We start from the raw sequence: 19708 nt of genomic DNA, 5'->3' as shown, positions 1-19708 counted from the left end.
AATGTATTAATGTCCCATATCTCCAAAATGGTACAGTAAAATGGTTTCATATGAGGTGTGCATATAGTATGGGACGTCCTGAATAAGAACTGATCATTGTTTTTTTCTACTTATTATAAATGGGGTTTTTATACCCCTCTAAATTGTTATAATGATTCATATCTCAAAAATGCTACAGTAAAATGGTTTCATATGAGGTGTGCATATAATATGGGACGTCCTGAATGAGAACTGATCATTGTTTTTTTCTACTTATTAGAAATGGGTTTTTTATACCCCTCTAAAGTGTAATAATGACCCATATCTCAAAAATGCTACAGTAAAATGGTTTCATATGAGGTGTGCATATAGTATGGGATGTCCTGAATGAGAACTGATCATTGTTTTTTTCTACTTATTAGAAATGTGGTCAATACACCCCTCTAAAGTGTAATAATGATCCATATCTCAAAAATGCTACAGTAAAACGGTTTCATATGAGGTGTGCATATAATATGGGACGTCCTGAATGAGAACTGATCATTGTTTTTTTCTACTTATTAGAAATGGGGTCAATAAACCCCTCTAAAGTGTAATAATGTCCCATATCTCAAAAATGCTACAGTAAAATGGTTTCATATGACGTGTGCATATAATATGGGACGTCTTGAATAAGAACTGATCATTGTTTTTTTCTACTTATTAGAAATGTTTTTTTTTATACCCCTCTAAAGTGTAATAATGACCCATATCTCAAAAATGCTACAGTAAAATGGTTTCATATGAGGTGTGCATATAATATGGGACGTCTTGAATAAGAACTGATCATTGTTTTTTTCTACTTATTAGAAATGTTTTTTTTTATACCCCTCTAAAGTGTAATAATGACCCATATCTCAAAAATGCTACAGTAAAATTGTTTCATATGAGGTGTGCATATAGTATGGGACGTCCTGAATAAGAACTGATCATTGTTTTTTTCTACTTATTAGAAATGGGGTCAATAAACCCCTCTAAAGTGTAATAATGGGCCATATCTCAAAAATGCTACAGTAAAATGGTTTCATATGAGGTGTGCATATAGTATGGGACGTCCTGAATAAGAACTGATCATTGTTTTTTTCTACTTATTAGAAATGGGGTCAATAAACCCCTCTAAAGTGTAATAATGGGCCATATCTCAAAAATGCTACAGTAAAATGGTTTCATATGAGGTGTGCATATAGTATGGGACGTCCTGAATAAGAACTGATCATTGTTTTTTTCTACTTATTAGAAATGGGTTTTTTATACCCCTCTAAAGTGTAATAATGACCCATATCTCAAAAATGCTACAGTAAAATGGTTTCATATGAGGTGTGCATATAGTATGGGACGTCCTGAATAAGAACTGATCATTGTTTTTTTCTACTTATTAGAAATGGGTTTTTTATACCCCTCTAAAGTGTAATAATGACCCATATCTCAAAAATACTACAGTAAAATGGTTTCATATGAGGTGTGCATATAGTATGGGACGTCCTGAATGAGAACTGATCATTGTTTTTTTTTACTTATTAGAAATGGGGTCAATACTCCCCTCTAAAGTGTAATAATGACCCATATCTCAAAAATGCTACAGTAAAATGGTTTCATATGAGGTGTGCATATAGTATGGGACATACTGAATAAGAACTGATCATTGTTTTTTTCTACTTATTAGAAATGGGGTCAATACACCCCTCTAAAGTGTAATAATGACCCATATCTCAAAAATGCTACAGTAAAATGGTTTCATATGAGGTGTGCATATAATATGGGACGTCCTGAATGAGAACTGATCATTGTTTTTTTCTACTTATTAGAAATGGGTTTTTTATACCCCTCTAAAGTGTAATAATGTCCCATATCTCAAAAATGCTACAGTAAAATGGTTTCATATGAGGTGTGCATATAGTATGGGACGTCCTGAATAAGAACTGATCATTGTTTTTTTCTACTTATTAGAAATGGGGTCAATAAACCCCTCTAAAGTGTAATAATGGGCCATATCTCAAAAATGCTACAGTAAAATGGTTTCATATCAGGTGTGCATATAGTATGGGATGTCCTGAATAAGAACTGATCATTGTTTTTTTCTACTTATTAGAAATGGGGTCAATAAACCCCTCTAAAGTGTTATAATGACCCATATCTCAAAAATGCTACAGTAAAATGGTTTCATATGAGGTGTGCATATAGTATGGGACGTCCTGAATAAGAACTGATCATTGTTTTTTTCTACTTATTAGAAATGGGGTCAATAAACCCCTCTAAAGTGTTATAATGACCCATATCTCAAAAATGCTACAGTAAAATGGTTTCATATAAGGTGTGCATATAGTATGGGACGTCCTGAATAAGAACTGATCATTGTTTTTTTTCTACTTATTAGAAATGGGTTTTTTATACCCCTCTAAAGTGTAATAATGACCCATATCTCAAAAATGCTACAGTAAAATGGTTTCATATGAGGTGTGCATATAGTATGGGACGTCCTGAATGAGAACTGATCATTGTTTTTTTCTACTTATTAGAAATGGGGTCAGTAAACCCCTCTAACATGTAATAATGACCCACATCTCAAAAATGGTACTGTAAAATGGTTTCATATGAGGTGTGCATATAGTATGGGACGTCCTGAATAAGAACTGATCATTGTTTTTTTCTACTTATTAGAAATGGGTCAATATACCCCTCTAAAGTGTAATACTGTCCCATATCAGAAAAGAACCATCAAAGACACCAACAAATAACACGGATACTAAAGCAGAAATGCAAATAAATAAGTAAGTAAACATTCACGAGTATTTTGTAGTATTATTTCTCAGTCCTGGGCGTCTAAATGAAAAGCGCACTGCAAGCGCGTTCTCTCTGGGCTGTTTCTGAAACTACCGTAATGACTGTTGTTGAGACAGTCATGACAATCGCGGCTGGCTTGACCGTGTTTTTCTGAACCGCGGCTGGCTTTACCGCAGTAAAATTTTCCTTACTACAATAGTGGTGACTACTGTATGTCAAGTTGATGTAAATATCCGTTATCCCTGTCATCAAATAAAGCATAGTCTAATTGTCCTCACTGAATATTAAAGTTGATTATTATTATTATCATTATGTGTTTATAACAAGGGACGTTATTATAGTAATAATTATTCAAATGTTTGGGGTGATTGCGATTTTTATGAAACAACTTTAATTCAAGGATGCATTGACTTGATCAAATTTCCAACAGTAAATTATTTTAAAATAAGTGAAATAGCTTTAATTTTACAGAGTTTTTAAGATTTTCATTGCTACAGCTTCAGTGTTGTTGAGATGCTGAAATACCCAAATCGAAAAAGACTGAAATAAAAATCCATATTTAAAAGGATATTTTTACATACAGTAAGAAATTTTTGTTTGTTCTTCCATTCCTGGAACCCTTGAACGCCCTTTTTACTGCTTACAGTTTTTTTTTTTTTTTTTTGAGAATATATTGATTTCCCTTTTTTTCTGAAACAGTGGACATGGTTTTCAATACCACATTTACACATGCAAATGGACGAAAGGTAAACGCTACTATATTTCACAAATTTAGAGAATATTTCAAAGTTTGGCTATGGATGTAACATTAAGAAAACTAAAGTACAACATTAAAAGTTCTATATTCTATTTAACTTTTTGATCTGACAACAGTACAAATAAAAAAGTTCCAAAGTTTACACTGACATGCATTTTGTAAAAAGTTTTTCTTTTTCTTTTTTTTTTTTTAAGTCTGCAACACACTCCAAAACAATCGGGACAGAGGCAAAATAAAAGTGAAATGGTTATAGAACAACTGTAGAAACTGTTTTGAAACCGGAGGCATATCTTTGGGTACAAAAGGAGCTTCTTAGTCTTTGCAAGCAATGAAGTTGAAAACTAAAGTGTAATAACATTTTTGTCGTCTTAAAAGATAAACAGTATAAATTGTAAACTTGAGCAATTGAATGTTTTTATTTATTTAGTTAAACTATATTTTTTACTTAATCATTTCAGTATCGACCAATTTTTCATAGTACATAATACCATGCACCATACACTCGACACTTCATAAACTGGATTTTCCAAAAAACATTTCAAAATCAAACAAACGTTATGGCACAGAAGGCACACATTTAACAATAAAAATAACCACACATTACTCTATTTAAACCTAACTAAATTAGGTTAAACCAAAATGAAAACTCTTTAAACATGCAGTTAATCCTGAGGCATGTTTTGTCCACACACTCATTGAGGAAAATCTCCATATTATCCTTAAATTCAAAGTGAAACATATAGAGCTCTTTGGCCAGCAGACTCTCATCATTTGTTTCTGCCATTATAAAACTTCATTATGTTTCTGCACATGAAATATGATTGTTTCTGACAGAATATGCTGTCAGTTTTTACTTTCTCTTTCTGTTGCATTGAGACATTTACAGTACCAGCACATTACATTTTTCATGTTGCTTATGTGATATCCATTGGCTCACCTTCATGGTCTAAAACATAAATATTTACGATATATATTTTCGATATATATACAAGAAAGACTGCACCCAATGATGACCTTGATGTAAGTTTAATTTATTAGAAATTAGCATTTGGTATTTTTTATTTCATTATGTCAAAAGCCTTCACGGACCGGATTCAGACCGGAGTCCACCAGTTTCATAATTGATAAACTTACATATTGGACAGAAGTTGAACTGAATCAACACTCTGCGGACACTTTTATCCAAAGCGACTAACAAATGAGGACAATGGAAGCAATCAAATTCAACAAAAGAGCAATGAAAACTGATATGTGACCCTGGACCACAAAACCAGTCATAAGGTTAAATTTGACAAAACTGAGATGTAAACATCATATGAAAGCTCAATAAATAAGCTTTCTATTGATGTATGGTTTATTAGGATTGGACAATATTTGGCCGAGATACATGTATTTTAAAAATCTGGAATCTGAGAGGGCAAAAAAATCAAAATACTGAGAAAATCCCCTTTAAAGTTGTCCAAATTAGGTTCTTAACAATGCATATTGCTAATCAAAAATTACATTTTGATATATTTACAGTAGGAATTTTACAAAAAATCTTGATGGAACATGATCTTTACTTAATTTTTTCTAATGGTTTTTGGCATAAAAAAAAAAATCAAAAATTTTGATCCATACAATGTATTTTTGGCTATTGCTACAAATATACCCCAGCGACTTAAGACTGGTTTTGTGGTCCAGGGTCACAATGACAAGTCTCATTTAGCTTAATGCAGCATACGTAGATATAGAATAGCAGATAGAATAGAAAAAGAATAGAGCAAGCTAGTGTGTTTTTGCTAACTAGCTTGTTAATAAAAAGAAAACGGATAGAAAAGATATAAGATAAAAAATGCTTTTTTTAAGAACAGAAATAGTAATAAGTGATAATATTATATAAAATGCCTGCTATAATATTATATGGTAAGCCTGCTAGATGGCTCTGGTTCTGCCAACTCTAAATCTGATTGGTTAACGCAATGGATTCCTTGCCATTGATGTTAAACTACAGAGGCCTGCGCTGTTAATTCTGAAGGCCTTAGGCAGATCTCTCTGACCCTGGCAACACGATTGCTGTAATATGATTGGATAAAAGCTCTAATATACAGTAGTCAACATTTGAAGTGGATCAAAACATTTCATCAAAGTTGTCCTAAAACCAAAACAACACCTGTTCTTTTCTTAAGGCCACTTTGATTAACTTTTTTGATCCACTTCAAATGTCGACTACTGTAAACCTACGCTACTGGAAATATTTGAATTGAAATGTATGAATACTCTCGTAATAAGAAGGAAATGTGTACCTTTTACAACTTTTAGCTTGGACAGGCAAAGCTGGCCATTTGGAAGGCTTATAGAGTTGAAATGGAAGGTCAGGAAGTCAGTATGGTCTATTGGTTTGAAGCATTAGTTGAATACAGGAATCGACTGGAATATGAATATTATCGAGTAAAGACTGATGAACTGATGTTTGAGAGCAAATGGTGTTTGAATAAGGGTTTAGTTTTTTGGATGGTCTATTTACGCTAAGTGCAAACAGCCCGCCTTGTTGGCAGAGGCTGTTTTCACTAACTTCACCCACCAATATGTGATTGGGATAGTCAACACTACAAAAGATGGCTATTTATCACCAGCTCCAGTGGTGTAGAGGATAAATTGTGTGTTTTACTCTGATCGATGTGACCGATGCCGGTGTGAATCCACCTTCTGGCAAACTTTTTTTCTCCCTTTTCAAATCTCATATTATATCGGAAACTATTTATTTTCAATAAAAATTAAGAACATACTTGAAACGTTGAAAATAAAGTATAGTTTAGGGTTAGGATAGGTGTTGTCCCAATAAGGCAGTACCATTTAGTAAATTGAATTAAAACTATAATTTACACTCAGTACGTAATTACTGCATACTGTTTTAATGAACTACAGTACTGATAATTGCATGTATTTGCAATAAATATTGTAAATATCAGAAAATCCTGCTATTTTGTACATAGTGTAAATAAAATCTATAGCTATTTGCATTTAGTGTAAATAGAACCCATTGATATATGCACTTAAATAGCATCTGTCATTAAGAAAATATAATATAATATATCTAATTGCTATTTTCACTCAGTTTTTATTGATGATGAAAAGGATTTTTTTAACTGATAGTGAGTTATAAAAAAGAATTGTGTATGTAAAATTGTTTTAGTGACACAATAAATAGCTTTTAAAAAGTCAAAGTCTCTCTCTCTCTCTCTCTCTCTCTCTCTCTCTCTCAGAGGAACATGTTAAACATGTAACCAGGAAAGAAACACCCACAACTCATCTGAACACACATTGTAAGCTTCAGAAGAACTGAATCTACTATCAAAAGAGAAGATCATTGAATACGAGAGAAGAATGAAGATCATCTGGACTTTCACTCTGCTGATGATTCATGGTAAGAATCTTAACTCACAGTAAATCACTAAAAACAGCAGAGAAATATTAACATCAGTTTGTGTCATTGATGAACAACTTTGAACAGAAATTCACCTTTTAAATTACTTTTATTGTCATATAAACATTCTTGTATTAAGATGCTGGTTAAGAGCTCCATCATTGTGAACTGTACAGCCCCAAATTAAATACATTTTCAATCTTATCTCTTCAAGAAATTGTGACTTTTTCTCATTTAGGGCCATGAAAATGCATGCAAAGTGAAGATGAACTGATGTGTTTTAAAAAGTGTACACAGATAATTTTCATCAACCTGCCAAAAGGCACTACGGATGAAAATAAGTCAGTGTTGGCTAAATCTGGTGCGTTGCATATTGTATGTTGCATTCATGTGCATTGTCCCTGATTAAATAAATAAATGAACATGAAATGAATTCTAAGCAATTGAGAAAAACTGTAATGTAATGAAGAGAAAAGAAGAGAATCAATAACATCTGACAGCTACTGATTTACAATCTCTTGTATGATTCATCAACACAGTTTCACTGATGATCCAGAACAAACACTGAACCCAGGATAGAGCGGCTGAGTGAATGTGGTCTGGACTGTGTGGATGAGGCTCATTGTGTCAGAGACGCTGTAGAAGGACAGAGCTCCTGCACTGTGATCCACAAACACTCCTATTCTACTGCTGATGGGCTGTACTGTGAGAAGGGTCACTATGTTATTGTGTCTGAATAAGTAACCAGAGCAAAAGCAGATCAAACTCCAAGACTGATTATTATTTCCAAACACACAATCACTACTCCGTCCGATCCTGCTGATGCTCTTATATGACACTGATATACACAAATTACCATATATACCTCCACTCCACTCAATCTCCCAGTAACAGCGTCCACACACACTCTCTCTGCACAACACCTGATACACATCAAATCTGTCTGGATGGTCAGGATACGGCTGGACTGTGCCAGCGTAAGTAATCACTCTGTTGTTCTCAGACAGACGGAGGTATTTATTCACTGTGTTCAGATCCAGAGTGAGCTGATGGGAATCTGATGGAGATAAAACACATCAGAGTCAAAAATGATGAAGCTGTTTGATCTTTTTCATGTAGCTGAACTCTTCGTGTTCAATGTATCAGCAGTGTCTCAGTACAACAGTCTGTGCAACCATCATTTATATCATCAATTATGAAATGAAATCCATTTTAATTATAATTCTTTCACCTTTTACAGAAAGAACATGAACACACTCTTAGTGACTTACATTGTAGGAAGTCGTTTCTGGTCCAGAGAACTGTGTTGCTGAATGTGACTGTGGAAATCAATAGAATTGATGAACAGTGTGATCTTCAAGAGAAAATGATTCCTAAGACATTTCTAATACGATGTTCTCCATGATATGAGATGATGATGATGGACTTCTTTCTGAGAGCAGATGAATCTCCAGGACTTTACCTTTGTCTGAGATTTTATTGAGCTCCTCTTTGCAGAAATCCTCCAGTTTGTCTCTCAGTTGATGGACAGATTGTCTCAGACGATCAAAAGAGAAGAGAGAGCTGAAAGGTTTGTCATTTACATCTGTAGATTCAGGAGGTGTTGAGAGAGACTGGAAACTCTATAGCAAACAGAAATCAAACTCATCAGCTCCACACAAAGGACCAGCATTAAACAACAAAGCACCAGCATAAACCAGCTAAGAACCATCATAAAACAGCAAAAGCACCAGCATAAACCAGCTAAGAACCATCATAAACCAGCAAAGCACCAGCATAAACCAGCTAAGAACCATCATAAAACAGCAAAAGCTGTAGACTACGGTCTCGCTTCAGCTTTGGGGTCAAATTTATCAGTGTGTTACAGGCAAATAAAAATCAATTTTATCAAGTTTTATGAAGTGAAGTTATTAAGTGAAGTTTTGAACTGTTGCTGGATGCTAGAGGTGTTTGGCAGCTAAATATATGTTTCAGTAGAAAGAGCTCAGAGAAACGATTCCTAAGAGAATTCCAGAGCAGAAACCCATTTGTAAGTGGTACCTCTTTCAAAAGAAGCTGATCATATGAGAGTCTGACTAACAGGTATGTAATAATACACTCGTGAAATGTTTCTCTGTGAGTCTCCTGTCACAGCAGGATCTGGCTCAAGTCCACTATGATCCTGTTCTTCTAGATCTCTATTACCTGCAGGAAATAGATGTGATCCTGTGTTTGTGAAAGCTGCTCCAGCTCAGCATCTCTCCTCCTCAGATCATTGATCTCCTGCTCCAGTTGCTCCAGTCGTCCTTTAGCTAGACTCAATGCAAACTTTTCCTGATTTTTGATCATCTGTGTGACCTCAGAGTGGCTTCTCTCAATGGAGCGGATGAGCTTAGTGAAGATCCTCTTACTGTCCTGTACTGCTGTCTGTGCAGAGTGCTGCTAGGACACATAACAATCACACAGTGGGACTGAAAGAGGAAAGTCCAAACCTCTCAAACTTCTCTTCTTCTCCAGACTCACCTTATGAGACTCCACAGCCTCTCTCAGCTGCTGACGATCTTTCTCTCTCTGCTGGATTCTCTCCTGGAATGTCTTCTGCATCTCCTTTAACTGTTTCTGGAGGGCAAATGTCACCAAAACTACTGTCACAATATCATCATGTGATTAGATGAATTCAGTAAACCTAGACTGAAAAATAATGGATGAAGGTGTAGTGCTTTGCTGTTCACTCTATCATGAAGTACCATAGGATTAAGCACAACTCAGAGAAACCATGCAGATTACCCTTTTTTATTGTCGCGTCACTTCCTGTGACCATTAGCTTAAAAAATAAATATCTAAGAACAGCCAAAACAAATGTAAATTAAACATAGTTTAACTTAACATAGTATTAGGTCTCCTTCACACAATGAACTTCAGTCTATTCCCTTATATATAATATAAGCAGTATATAATGACGAGTCAATACTCCTCTTTCTATGGTAATTGTTAGAACACAATATAATGCCAGTAATTAAGGATGGTATTCTCGTGGAACAACAAGTTTAACAATTGTACAGTGCTTTTCAGTAGGCAAATATAACGAATGAACAACATTCATGGCACAGATCCGATTTTTTTTCACTTGTCTCTTAAGCATATGCCACATGTTTCTCTCGTTCTTTAAAGCAAGGTTTTTGTTGTGGTCCTCATTTTTATCTCCATACACTAAGATGTCATCTACTATAGCTGCTGCTCCAGAAAGCCCCTCATATGTCTCGTCTATTTTCCTCTGGAACTTGTCTTGTGTAAACACTAGTCCAAATGGCAGACGAAGGAACCGGTACCGTCCAAAAATCGTGTTGAACATTGTTAGCTTAGATGACAATGTTGCAATCTTGATGGCCAAATACCCTGATCTGGCATCCAATACACTAAAGTATTGTGCACCTGAGAGTCTGGAGATTACGTCACCCAAAGTTGGTAGTGGATAATGCACCCGTATTATTGCCTTGTTTAGGTTGCTCAGGTTGAGGCCCATTGTCCAGTGCAGGGTTTTTCCACTGCAACTAAGGCATTGACCCAGTCTGTCAGTTGGATTACCTTCTCATTTATTCGTTGATGCTCCATTCTATTTTATTCCACCTTCAAGCGTCCGCGGTCGAGGCATATTGTCCAGTGTGGGGGTTTTCCACTACAACAAAAGGCCGGGACACACCAACCCGACGCCAACCAACTAGCGCCGACGAAAGCCGATCCTCTTGTCGCCTCTAGTCGGCTGCGTCTGCGGGCGTCTGGGCAATTAAACTGAGCTCGAACACACCAAACTGACGAAACCTGACTACAAACTAGAAGGTGCTTTCTGCGCATGCGTGAGGAGATATACCGTGGCAAATTGATCAGCTCGCCTTCAATAGCTTCGTTCCACACAGCCATAGTTGGTTTCGAATTGTGCGAATTGCGAAATGATGACAGCTAGCCGGTTCCCTCTTGACTCTTTCCTTTGCTTGTTACGTCACTTCACGTTCAAGTCCTCCACACGCTCTGATTCGATGTCTGAACAGCCAATCAGAGCGCTCTCTTTCCCAGACGGCCCCGACAAGCCCGATGGCAATTCAACATGTCGAATCGGGCAAACTTTGGCTGACGCGAGACCGACGAAAGCCGTCGAGAACCGACGCGCTTCACCGCCGCCCACCAACTGCCCGACGAGGCCAGACGGCCGATCGTCGGCTTGGTGTGTCCCGGCCTTAAGGCAATGACCCAGTCAGTTGGATTACCTTCTCGATTATTTCTTGACGCTCCATTCTATTTTATTCCACCTTCAAGCATCCGCGCAAGGTGAATGGAACTCTCCATGGAGGATAAACTACTGGAATGGCAGCTGGGCCTTGGAATATATACTCTTTGATCCCCTCGAAGGCATCAGCGTTTGCACTGGAGTTGGCAGTTTCCTTTTACAGATAGGGGTTCTCCACCGTATCCTGATAGTTCTTGTTTTGCTGGTTTCAGTTGACTGAGGTTTGCCAATTTAAATCTAATTTTCTGTAGTTTTAAACCTACTTCAATTTCGGCAAAAGCTTGCTCATTTACCACTTTGCTATGTACTTGATTTATCGTGTCAATAAAGAATGACTGTTCTTTCACAGTTGGGTCCAGTGGCATTAATTACAGCGTGCACCGTTTTTTGCTTCCAAGGCTGTTGCGACTTGCAAACCTTGGTGAAGTGGTTTAGTTTCCTGCACTTCTTACATTGCCTACCGATCGCTGGGCTTTTCTCTTCATCTTGGTGCACCTGTGCACATTATTCGCAAGTCGCATTTTGTGCTGACTCAGCTTTAAAGGCAGTTTTCGCATAACTTGACTCGTTTAAACACAGCGTGCGCAACCTCTACATGAATTAGCGTGAAGATTAAGGCTGGTTTCACACTTCAAGCTTAAGTATTATACAAGATGTAAAGATTCACACTGACCATGTTTCTGATTTATTGCAGAGCTTGCATTTTGACAGATGGAAGAATATGGGTCATAATTGTGGGTACATCTCATCTCTGTGAAGTATATTTTAAATATATTTTCATCAATATAAAACCTTGATGCTTAATTCTCTTAATGGAAAAAAACATATATTTTGTTAAAATATGATGTTCATATCACATACAATGGTATTTAGCTGTCCGACAGTTGCAAACATAGATGTTATTTTATGCACATATTCCTGCAGATCACCTTTATTTATATAGCACTATATACAATACTGCACACTTCAGCAGAAATGAACAGCAGCTACAAGAATAGTTTTACTGCTGAGCCTGTTTGGTGAAAATGCATCATGAACCCTTATCGACATCTAATGGAGTAAACTATTCATCTATTCTTTGCCAAAAAAAAAAAAAAAAAGGGTCATTCAATAATTAGGGGTACATCTAGCATTTGACAATGTGGTAAAAGTTTTCATTTATCCCAAAAACCCAAACTTGACCTTACATAGCTCCTTTAAAACAATCTGTGTGAATGCTGTAATTTGTAAATACGGGTGCCAAAATAAACACATGAATGTATATTTGGGTTGTTACGTGTATGTGAGAATACTTGTTCAACTGCTAGCGCACATACAAAAGCAAAGTATGCTTTAGGCTCAAGTGTCATCAACAATATTTCATCAGTATCTACTTTTAAATACCTGTTTTTCAGTCCTCTGCGTTGCAGCTGATACAGTGTCATGGTTTTTATGTTCATATTTCGTACACAGCACACAAATGCATCGTTGGTCAGTGATACAGTACATTTCCAGATGTTTCTCGTGCTCATGGCAGATCATCTCCTGCAGTCGTCCAGTTGCATCAGTCAAATAGTGTTTCTTTCCTTTAAAGAAACTCTCATGTTGTTCAAAGTGAGTTTGGCAGTAAGAGTTCAGACACATCAGACAGGACTTGACTGCTTTGTATTTTCTTCCAGTGCAGACGTCACACTCCACATCTCCATCTCCAGCGTCACAGTCAGCAGGAAGTTGTGTCTTCTTCAGTTTGTCCACCACTTCAGCCAACATAGTGTTTCTAGCTAAAGCAGGTCTTGGACTGAAGGTCTGTCTGCACTGAGGGCATCTGTAGACTCTCATCTGATCCTCCTGATCCCAGCAGTCTGTAATACAGATCTTACAGTAACTGTGTCCACAGGGAATGGCCACTGGATCCTTTAGGAGATCCAGACACACTGCGCACTTGAACTCATCTTGACAAATTCTGGCTTCTGCCATTTTACTGTGTGAATACAGAGAGACAAACCAGCTCAAATACTTTCAGTTTTTCTTTCCTTGAACTCAGGTTCCTGTTTCCTGGTTCTATGTTTGAGTCACGTGTGTAAAATAGGTGTGTCTGTGAGTCTGTAAAGCAGGTTGCTCAATGCTGCTCCTGTAGTAGAGTTGCACACACCTACACCTAAACAGAAAGAGAACAGCACCTTCACAGCTGCTCAATTAAAATAAATATACTTTAAGCAAAAGTCCCCTACATGTCCTGAATGGCTGCTGGACTTCCAGTAAACATGAGTGAACAAAGGACACAATGCTTTTTCTAACAGCCAAAGCACAATCAAGCCATTTGCCATAAACGAAAAAGATTGCATAACGGGAAAACAAAGGACCATGGGAGGAGGGAAAGAATACATGAACTAATATCAATGCCGAACAAGGGAATGGAGAAAACAAACCAACTTATAAGGGGTGACTAATTACAAGGACAGGTGATTCCAAACAAGATAATGAGTGGGAAGTCCAAATATGGGCAAAAGGGGAAACCAATACAAAGGGAACAAAAGGGGGAGACACAGGAAGAAACCAAAACATTAGAACCATGCATTAGAAACTATAAACATTTACAATATTGCGACAATAACCCCAACACGATGCCCAACGCTGACCTTGAGGTGCTTGATATAAAATTGATTTATTAGAAATAAGCATTTTTTTTTTTCATTATGTCAAAGGCCTTCAGTCCGCCAGTTTCATAATTGACCAACTTTACATATTTGGACAGAAGTTGAACTAAATCAACACTGAGCTGTCTCAAACTGAACAATTATATTTTTGGCAGTTACACAGTGACATATTTCATTTACATTTAGTTATTTTGCAGACACTTATCCAGAGCAACTTACAAATGAGGACAATGGAGGCAATCAAATTCAACAAAACAGCAATAATAAGTGCTATGACTTAATAAGTCTCAGTTAGCTTAATGCAGTATATGTAGCAAGGTATTTAAAAAATTAATAATAAACAAAAAAGTAAACAGATAGAATAGAAAAAGAAGTGTGTCTGTACCCAGCATATACGGTAAAGACCTGAAAAACTGGAAGTGGAAATGGAAGGTCAGGAAGTCAGTATGGTCAATTTGTTTGAAGCATTAGTTGAATACAGGATTCGACTGGAATATGAACATTATCGAGTAAACAGTGATGAACTGATGTTTGAGAGCAAATGGTGTTTGAATAAGGGTTTAGTTGTTCGGATATTCTGTTTACACTAAGTGCAAACAGCCCGCCTTGTTGGCAGAGGCTGTTTTCACTAACTTCACCCACCAATATGTGATTGGGATAGTCAACACTACAAAAGAGGGCTATTTATCACCAGCTCCACTGGTGTAGAGGATAAATTGTGTGTTTTACTCTGATCGATGTGACCGATGGGGTTTAAATCCACCTTCTGGCAAACTTTTTTCTCCTTTTTCAAAATTTATATCATGTCAGAAAGACATTTATTTTCAATAAAAATTGGAAAAATGACATAATTGAAAAGTTGAAATCAAAGTATAGGTTAGGGTTAGGATAGGTGTTGTCCCAATAAGGCAGTACCATTTAGTAAATTGAATTTGTAATATTCTAGTCTGCAGTAGAATATGGAGGCAGATAGATGTAATTTGAAGTAATTGGTTAATTAAAATTCAAACGAAACTGGGCCGTGTGATGACCAGGTCTGATAAAGTGAGTCAACGGAAATATTATTTTGCTATTTGACCGCAACAAATAACCTATAAACACGCAACCGTGCTGCTTTTATTTTGAAAGCAACTGTATTTTTTTATTTACGTTACATTGCGTCTGTGCGTGTGACCATACGCACTCTCACACAAACGTGTTCACGATCGTAGTGTAGCGCTCAATTATGTCAGCTAGCATTAAAAAAAAGAAAGATTGATGCAGAATGTAGAGTGTTTAACAAGACATGGACGTCTAAGTATTTATTTACAGAAGTCAAAGGTAAAGCTGTGTGTTTAGTTTGTGGAGAACAGATAGCTGTGTTTAAGGATTACAATTTGAATCGCCATTACGAGACCAAACACGCAGAGAAATACAAGAATTTGACGGATGCAGAGCGGGCGCGGACTTCTGAAGCTTTGCTCACTAAACTGCAAAAGCAGCAAGGGCTTTTTACAAAGCTTCATACATCGAGGGATGCAGCAACCAAGACCAGCTTTGTGATATCCCACAAAATCGCGAAAAACAGTAAGCCATTCTCTGACGGGGAGTTTATTAAAGAATGTTTGGTGGACTCTGCAGCGCTAATATGCCTGGACAGAAAAGAAGCATTTTTGAATGTGCCGCTCTCCAGGCGAACTGTAACGAGACGAGTCGAGGACATCGCGGGAGATCTGGAGTTTCAGCTGCGAAACAAATCTGAAAAATTCGACTTTTTCTCCTTGGCACTGGACGAGAGCTGTGATGTTCGCGACACAGCCCAGTTACTAATATTTCTACGTGGAATAACAAAAGACTTTGAGATGACTGAGGAGCTTGCAGCTTTGCGGTCTATGAAAGGGACCACCACAGGCAGCGATTTGTTCACAGAGGTAAATTCATGCATGGACAAACTGGGACTAAAATGGGACAAACTTACAGGTGTTACAACAGATGGCTGTCCAAATCTGACTGGAAAAAATGTTGGACTTTTGAAACGGATGCAGGATAAAGTGACTGAAATAAACCCAGAACAGAAACTGGTACTTTTGCATTGCATTATACATCAGGAGGTGTTGTGCAAGTCAGTGCTAAAAATCAATCATGTTACTGATGTTGTGACTAAAATAGTTAACTTCATCAGGGCAAGAGCACTGAATCACAGACAGTTTGTTGCACTTTTGGAGGAGTATGAAAGTCAACATAGTGACATAGGCTACCACACAACTGTCAGATGGCTCAGTTTGGGCAAGGTGCTTAAAAGAGTATGGGACTTGAGAGCAGAAATTCAGGAGTTTTGTGAGAAGAAATGCAAGGACATCCCAGAGTTATCAGATGCAGGCTGGATGGCAGATCTGGCTTTTTCTGTTGATGTGACTGCACTTATGAATGAACTGAATACCAAACTGCAAGGCAAAGGCCTCTTTGTACATGAAATGTACAGCTTAGTGACAGCTTTCATGAGAAAGTTGAAGTTTCTTTCAAGCCAACTGAAGGGCAACATTGTTACCCACATGCCTACACTGAAAGAAGTCACCCCATCAGCTGATCACCTGCACAGGTACTCGTCCATGTTAGAGGCACTGCATGGGGAGTTTGCAAGGCGATTTGAAGACTTCAAAACAATTGAGAGCCAAATGCACATGATTTCTTCTCCCTTCACTTGCTGTGTGGACAATGCACCCATTGATGTTCAGCTTGAATTCATTGACCTGCAGTCTGATAAACTACTGGCTGAGCACTTTAAGTCAGTATCACTGCTAAATTTTTATTCCTCTCACAAAGATGAAAACTTTCCACATATTAGGAGACATGCTCAGAAGATGTTGGTTCTCTTTGGATCTACCTACATTTGCGAACAAACATTCTCTGTGATGAAGTTTAACAAATCCAGATACAGATCCTCTCTCAGTGATGATTACTTGGGTGCTGTCCTTCGTATATCCACCTCAGACATTCAGCCTGACTTCAGTGCACTTGTTCAAGCCCAACACAGGCTAGATTTCTCTCACTGGACAAGAAAAATGAACTCAGAAAAAACATTCAAACAAATGTTTTATATATATTTTATGTTGTGGTGCAAAGTTATGTTTTTTGCATAAGTTGACAGTTTTTGAAACTTCTAAAAATGGGCATTTCCAGATTTCAGTGCACTTGTTCAAGCCCTATAATTTCCCTTCCTAAAAAAATCTACTCAAGTAAAACAATCAAACACTGGGGCACTTATTGTTTTTTATATGAAGTTAATGAGATGCTGGTTTTTAAAGCACATTTTTGTATAAAGTTAATAGTTTTTGAAACTTAAATTTGCATTTCCAGACTTAAGTGCACTTGTTCAAGCCCAACACAGGCTAGATTTTTCTTATTGAGCAAAAACAAAAAACAAAAAAAAAGAACGCTGGTAAAACAGTGAAACAAACAACACTGGGGCATTTATTGCTTTTTTTATAAGGAGTTGATGTTGTGAACATATATACTTGAATCTTTGTTTAAAGTTGCTTGTATTTTACACTTCAAAAATGCACATTTCCAAACTGTTTTATGAATGTTTATTAAATTGGGATACATTTGTGTGCTCCACATTTTCAGTCTCATTGTAGTGTTTCATTTATTCTTTTTTATGAAGATATATATATATATATATATATATATATATATATATATATTGGGCAAAACTGATGTTGTGTATTGGTTTGGCCCTCAAAAACTGCCAAAGTTTCTAATGTGGCCCCTTGAGAAAAATAATTGCCCACCCCTGCTGTAACATGACGTGGACCCGGCTAGGACAACAACACACTGCTCTCACGAACTCTTAGTGGTAAGCTTCTTATTAGCTAATGACGCCCTCTAGAGGTCACACTACCTAATGACATGTTACTTGCTAGTTTACTACATCCCCTTCCCCCTGATAACACTAGTTCCTCAGCAACTTAATAAAAAATAGTAACATTATAACATTATTACAACATTTTTTTTTACCAGCCTAAGCTAGGGACTTCGGGTAGACTGCCTGCATCCCAGTGAGTTCCAGGACGCATTCTTGCCATGTGGCTGGGGAACTCACCACTACTCTAAGCATAGTCTTTTAAGTAACTGGGCAACTTCTTGGTCCTCGCAGACCCTTCTGAGTTCAGGCTGCTCCTCTGCCGTCACTTTCCCAGACACAGTAACCTCGGGTGTCGTTCCACTTGTCTGCTGTCCAACACTGTTCCCTGATGGTGTAGGGTCTACTGATTCAGGCAATGGCCACTCCTCCAACTCTTGCAAGAAAGTATCCAACCCCACAGCTGTTTCAGCCGGAGATGCCACCTATCTGGCCCTCACCTGATCAATGTGCCGACGCACTACCTGGCCACTACCAAGTGCGATGGTATACGACAAGGGCCCCGTCCTTTTCTGCACTGTTCGTGGAATCCAGGTAGGTCCTGAACTGAAGTTCTTGGTATACACATTTTAACCAACACTCACATGTCTCTCTTTTGCATGCATGTCGTGATACCACTTTTGCTTCAGTTGCTTGTTTTGCACATGACTTTTGAAGTCAGGGTGAACAAGATCCAGGGTAGACACCTCAGTTTGCGTCCACACAACAGCTCTGCAGGTGATTTTCCCGTAGTCGACTGCGGTGTAATTCGATAACTGAACAACACTCTTGCTAGCCTGGCCTAAAATGGAATCTTCTGTGCTCGTTTTCATCAGACTCTTGAACGTTTGCACAGCTCGTTCGGCCAGACCATTAGAAGCTGCATGGTAGGGTGCCGTGGTTATGTGCTTGATGCCATTACGACTCATGAATTCCTGAAATTCCTTACTAGTGAAACAACTGCCATTGTCCGACAACTATTTCCGGTAACCCATGCTGGCTGAAACTTTGTCTCAGGCACTGGATGGTAACAGCAGATGTGGAATTATTCAAAGGAAACGCCTCTATCCATTTAGAGTACGCATCCACCAGAATCAGGAACATTTTTCCTTGCCACGGACCAGCATAATCAATATGGATCCTTCTCCAGGGCAGCTTTGGAATTTCCCAAGGGTGTAAGGGTGCACAAGGAGGGGTGTTCCTGCTCTCCTGACATCTGGTACATGCTTTTACCAGCCCTTCCACAGCAGCATCCATCCGGGGCCACCATACATAGCTCCGTGCCAACCCCTTCATTCTGGTTATGCCTGGATGGCCACTGTGTAACTGTCTGAGTATGGCTGCCCGGCCTTGGGGGGGAATCACTACACGAGCACCCCACAATACACATCCTCCCTGGACACTCAGTTCATCCTGTTTTTTAAGGTATACTCCAAAGGCTGGATCATCCACTGTCTTGGGCCATCCTCTAAGCACGTACTCCCTTACTCGTGCCAACACAGGATCTTTAACAGTCCATTTTTCCACCTGCTCTGCTTTAATCAATGACACATCATCCTCATCCAACAGTAGCACTCTCTCCTCCTCTGCTGGGGTCTCCACTCCTTTTTCAGGCAGTGGCAACCGGCTCAGCCCATCAGCATTTTGATGCTCACGGCCTGCTCGATACACAATAGTGTACTCATACCCCCCTAAAGTCACTGCCCATCTTTGAATGCGTGGAGAAGCCATCTGAGGCACTTCTCTGAGCTCATTAAACAGCGCTATCAGGGGCTTGTGATCAGTCACAATGGTAAATGGTCTGCCATACACATATGTGTGTAATTTCTTTACCCCGAAAAGGACGGCCAAACCCTCCTTATCCAATTGCGAGTAATTCTTTTCTGCTGCATTTAACGTTCGTGATACAGATCCTATTGGTCTGTCAGTCCCGTCTTCCATCCTGTGAGACAGAACAGCCCCTACCCCA

The 19708-nt window shown here is 38.1% G+C and overlaps 2 protein-coding genes across 2 annotated transcripts; one reads left to right on the top strand and one right to left on the bottom strand.

Annotated features, from left to right (window-relative positions):
- Window positions 1–7092: 7092 nt before the first annotated feature.
- On the bottom strand, window positions 7093–13215 carry LOC141338825 (tripartite motif-containing protein 16-like). Its single transcript, XM_073844444.1, has 6 exons — window positions 12607–13215; window positions 9465–9560; window positions 9147–9380; window positions 8425–8584; window positions 8234–8281; window positions 7093–8019 (listed from the first exon to the last, which is right to left on the bottom strand). The coding sequence occupies exons 1-6, from the start codon at window positions 13177–13179 to the stop codon at window positions 7493–7495; spliced, it is 1638 nt and encodes a 545-aa protein (XP_073700545.1). The 5' UTR covers window positions 13180–13215; the 3' UTR covers window positions 7093–7492.
- Window positions 13216–14885: 1670 nt separating this feature from the next.
- Window positions 14886–18204, top strand: LOC141319750 (general transcription factor II-I repeat domain-containing protein 2B-like). Its single transcript, XM_073833270.1, has 3 exons — window positions 14886–14903; window positions 15212–16855; window positions 17995–18204. The coding sequence occupies exons 1-3, from the start codon at window positions 14886–14888 to the stop codon at window positions 18202–18204; spliced, it is 1872 nt and encodes a 623-aa protein (XP_073689371.1).
- The last annotated feature ends 1504 nt before the right edge of the window (window positions 18205–19708 follow it).

The sequence above is a fragment of the Garra rufa genome, chromosome 1 (genome assembly GCF_049309525.1).
Source record: "Garra rufa chromosome 1, GarRuf1.0, whole genome shotgun sequence".
Taxonomy (NCBI): Eukaryota; Metazoa; Chordata; class Actinopteri; order Cypriniformes; family Cyprinidae; genus Garra; species Garra rufa.
Note: the sequence above shows the minus strand (reverse complement) of the source record. Positions and strands in the feature narration are given on the sequence as shown.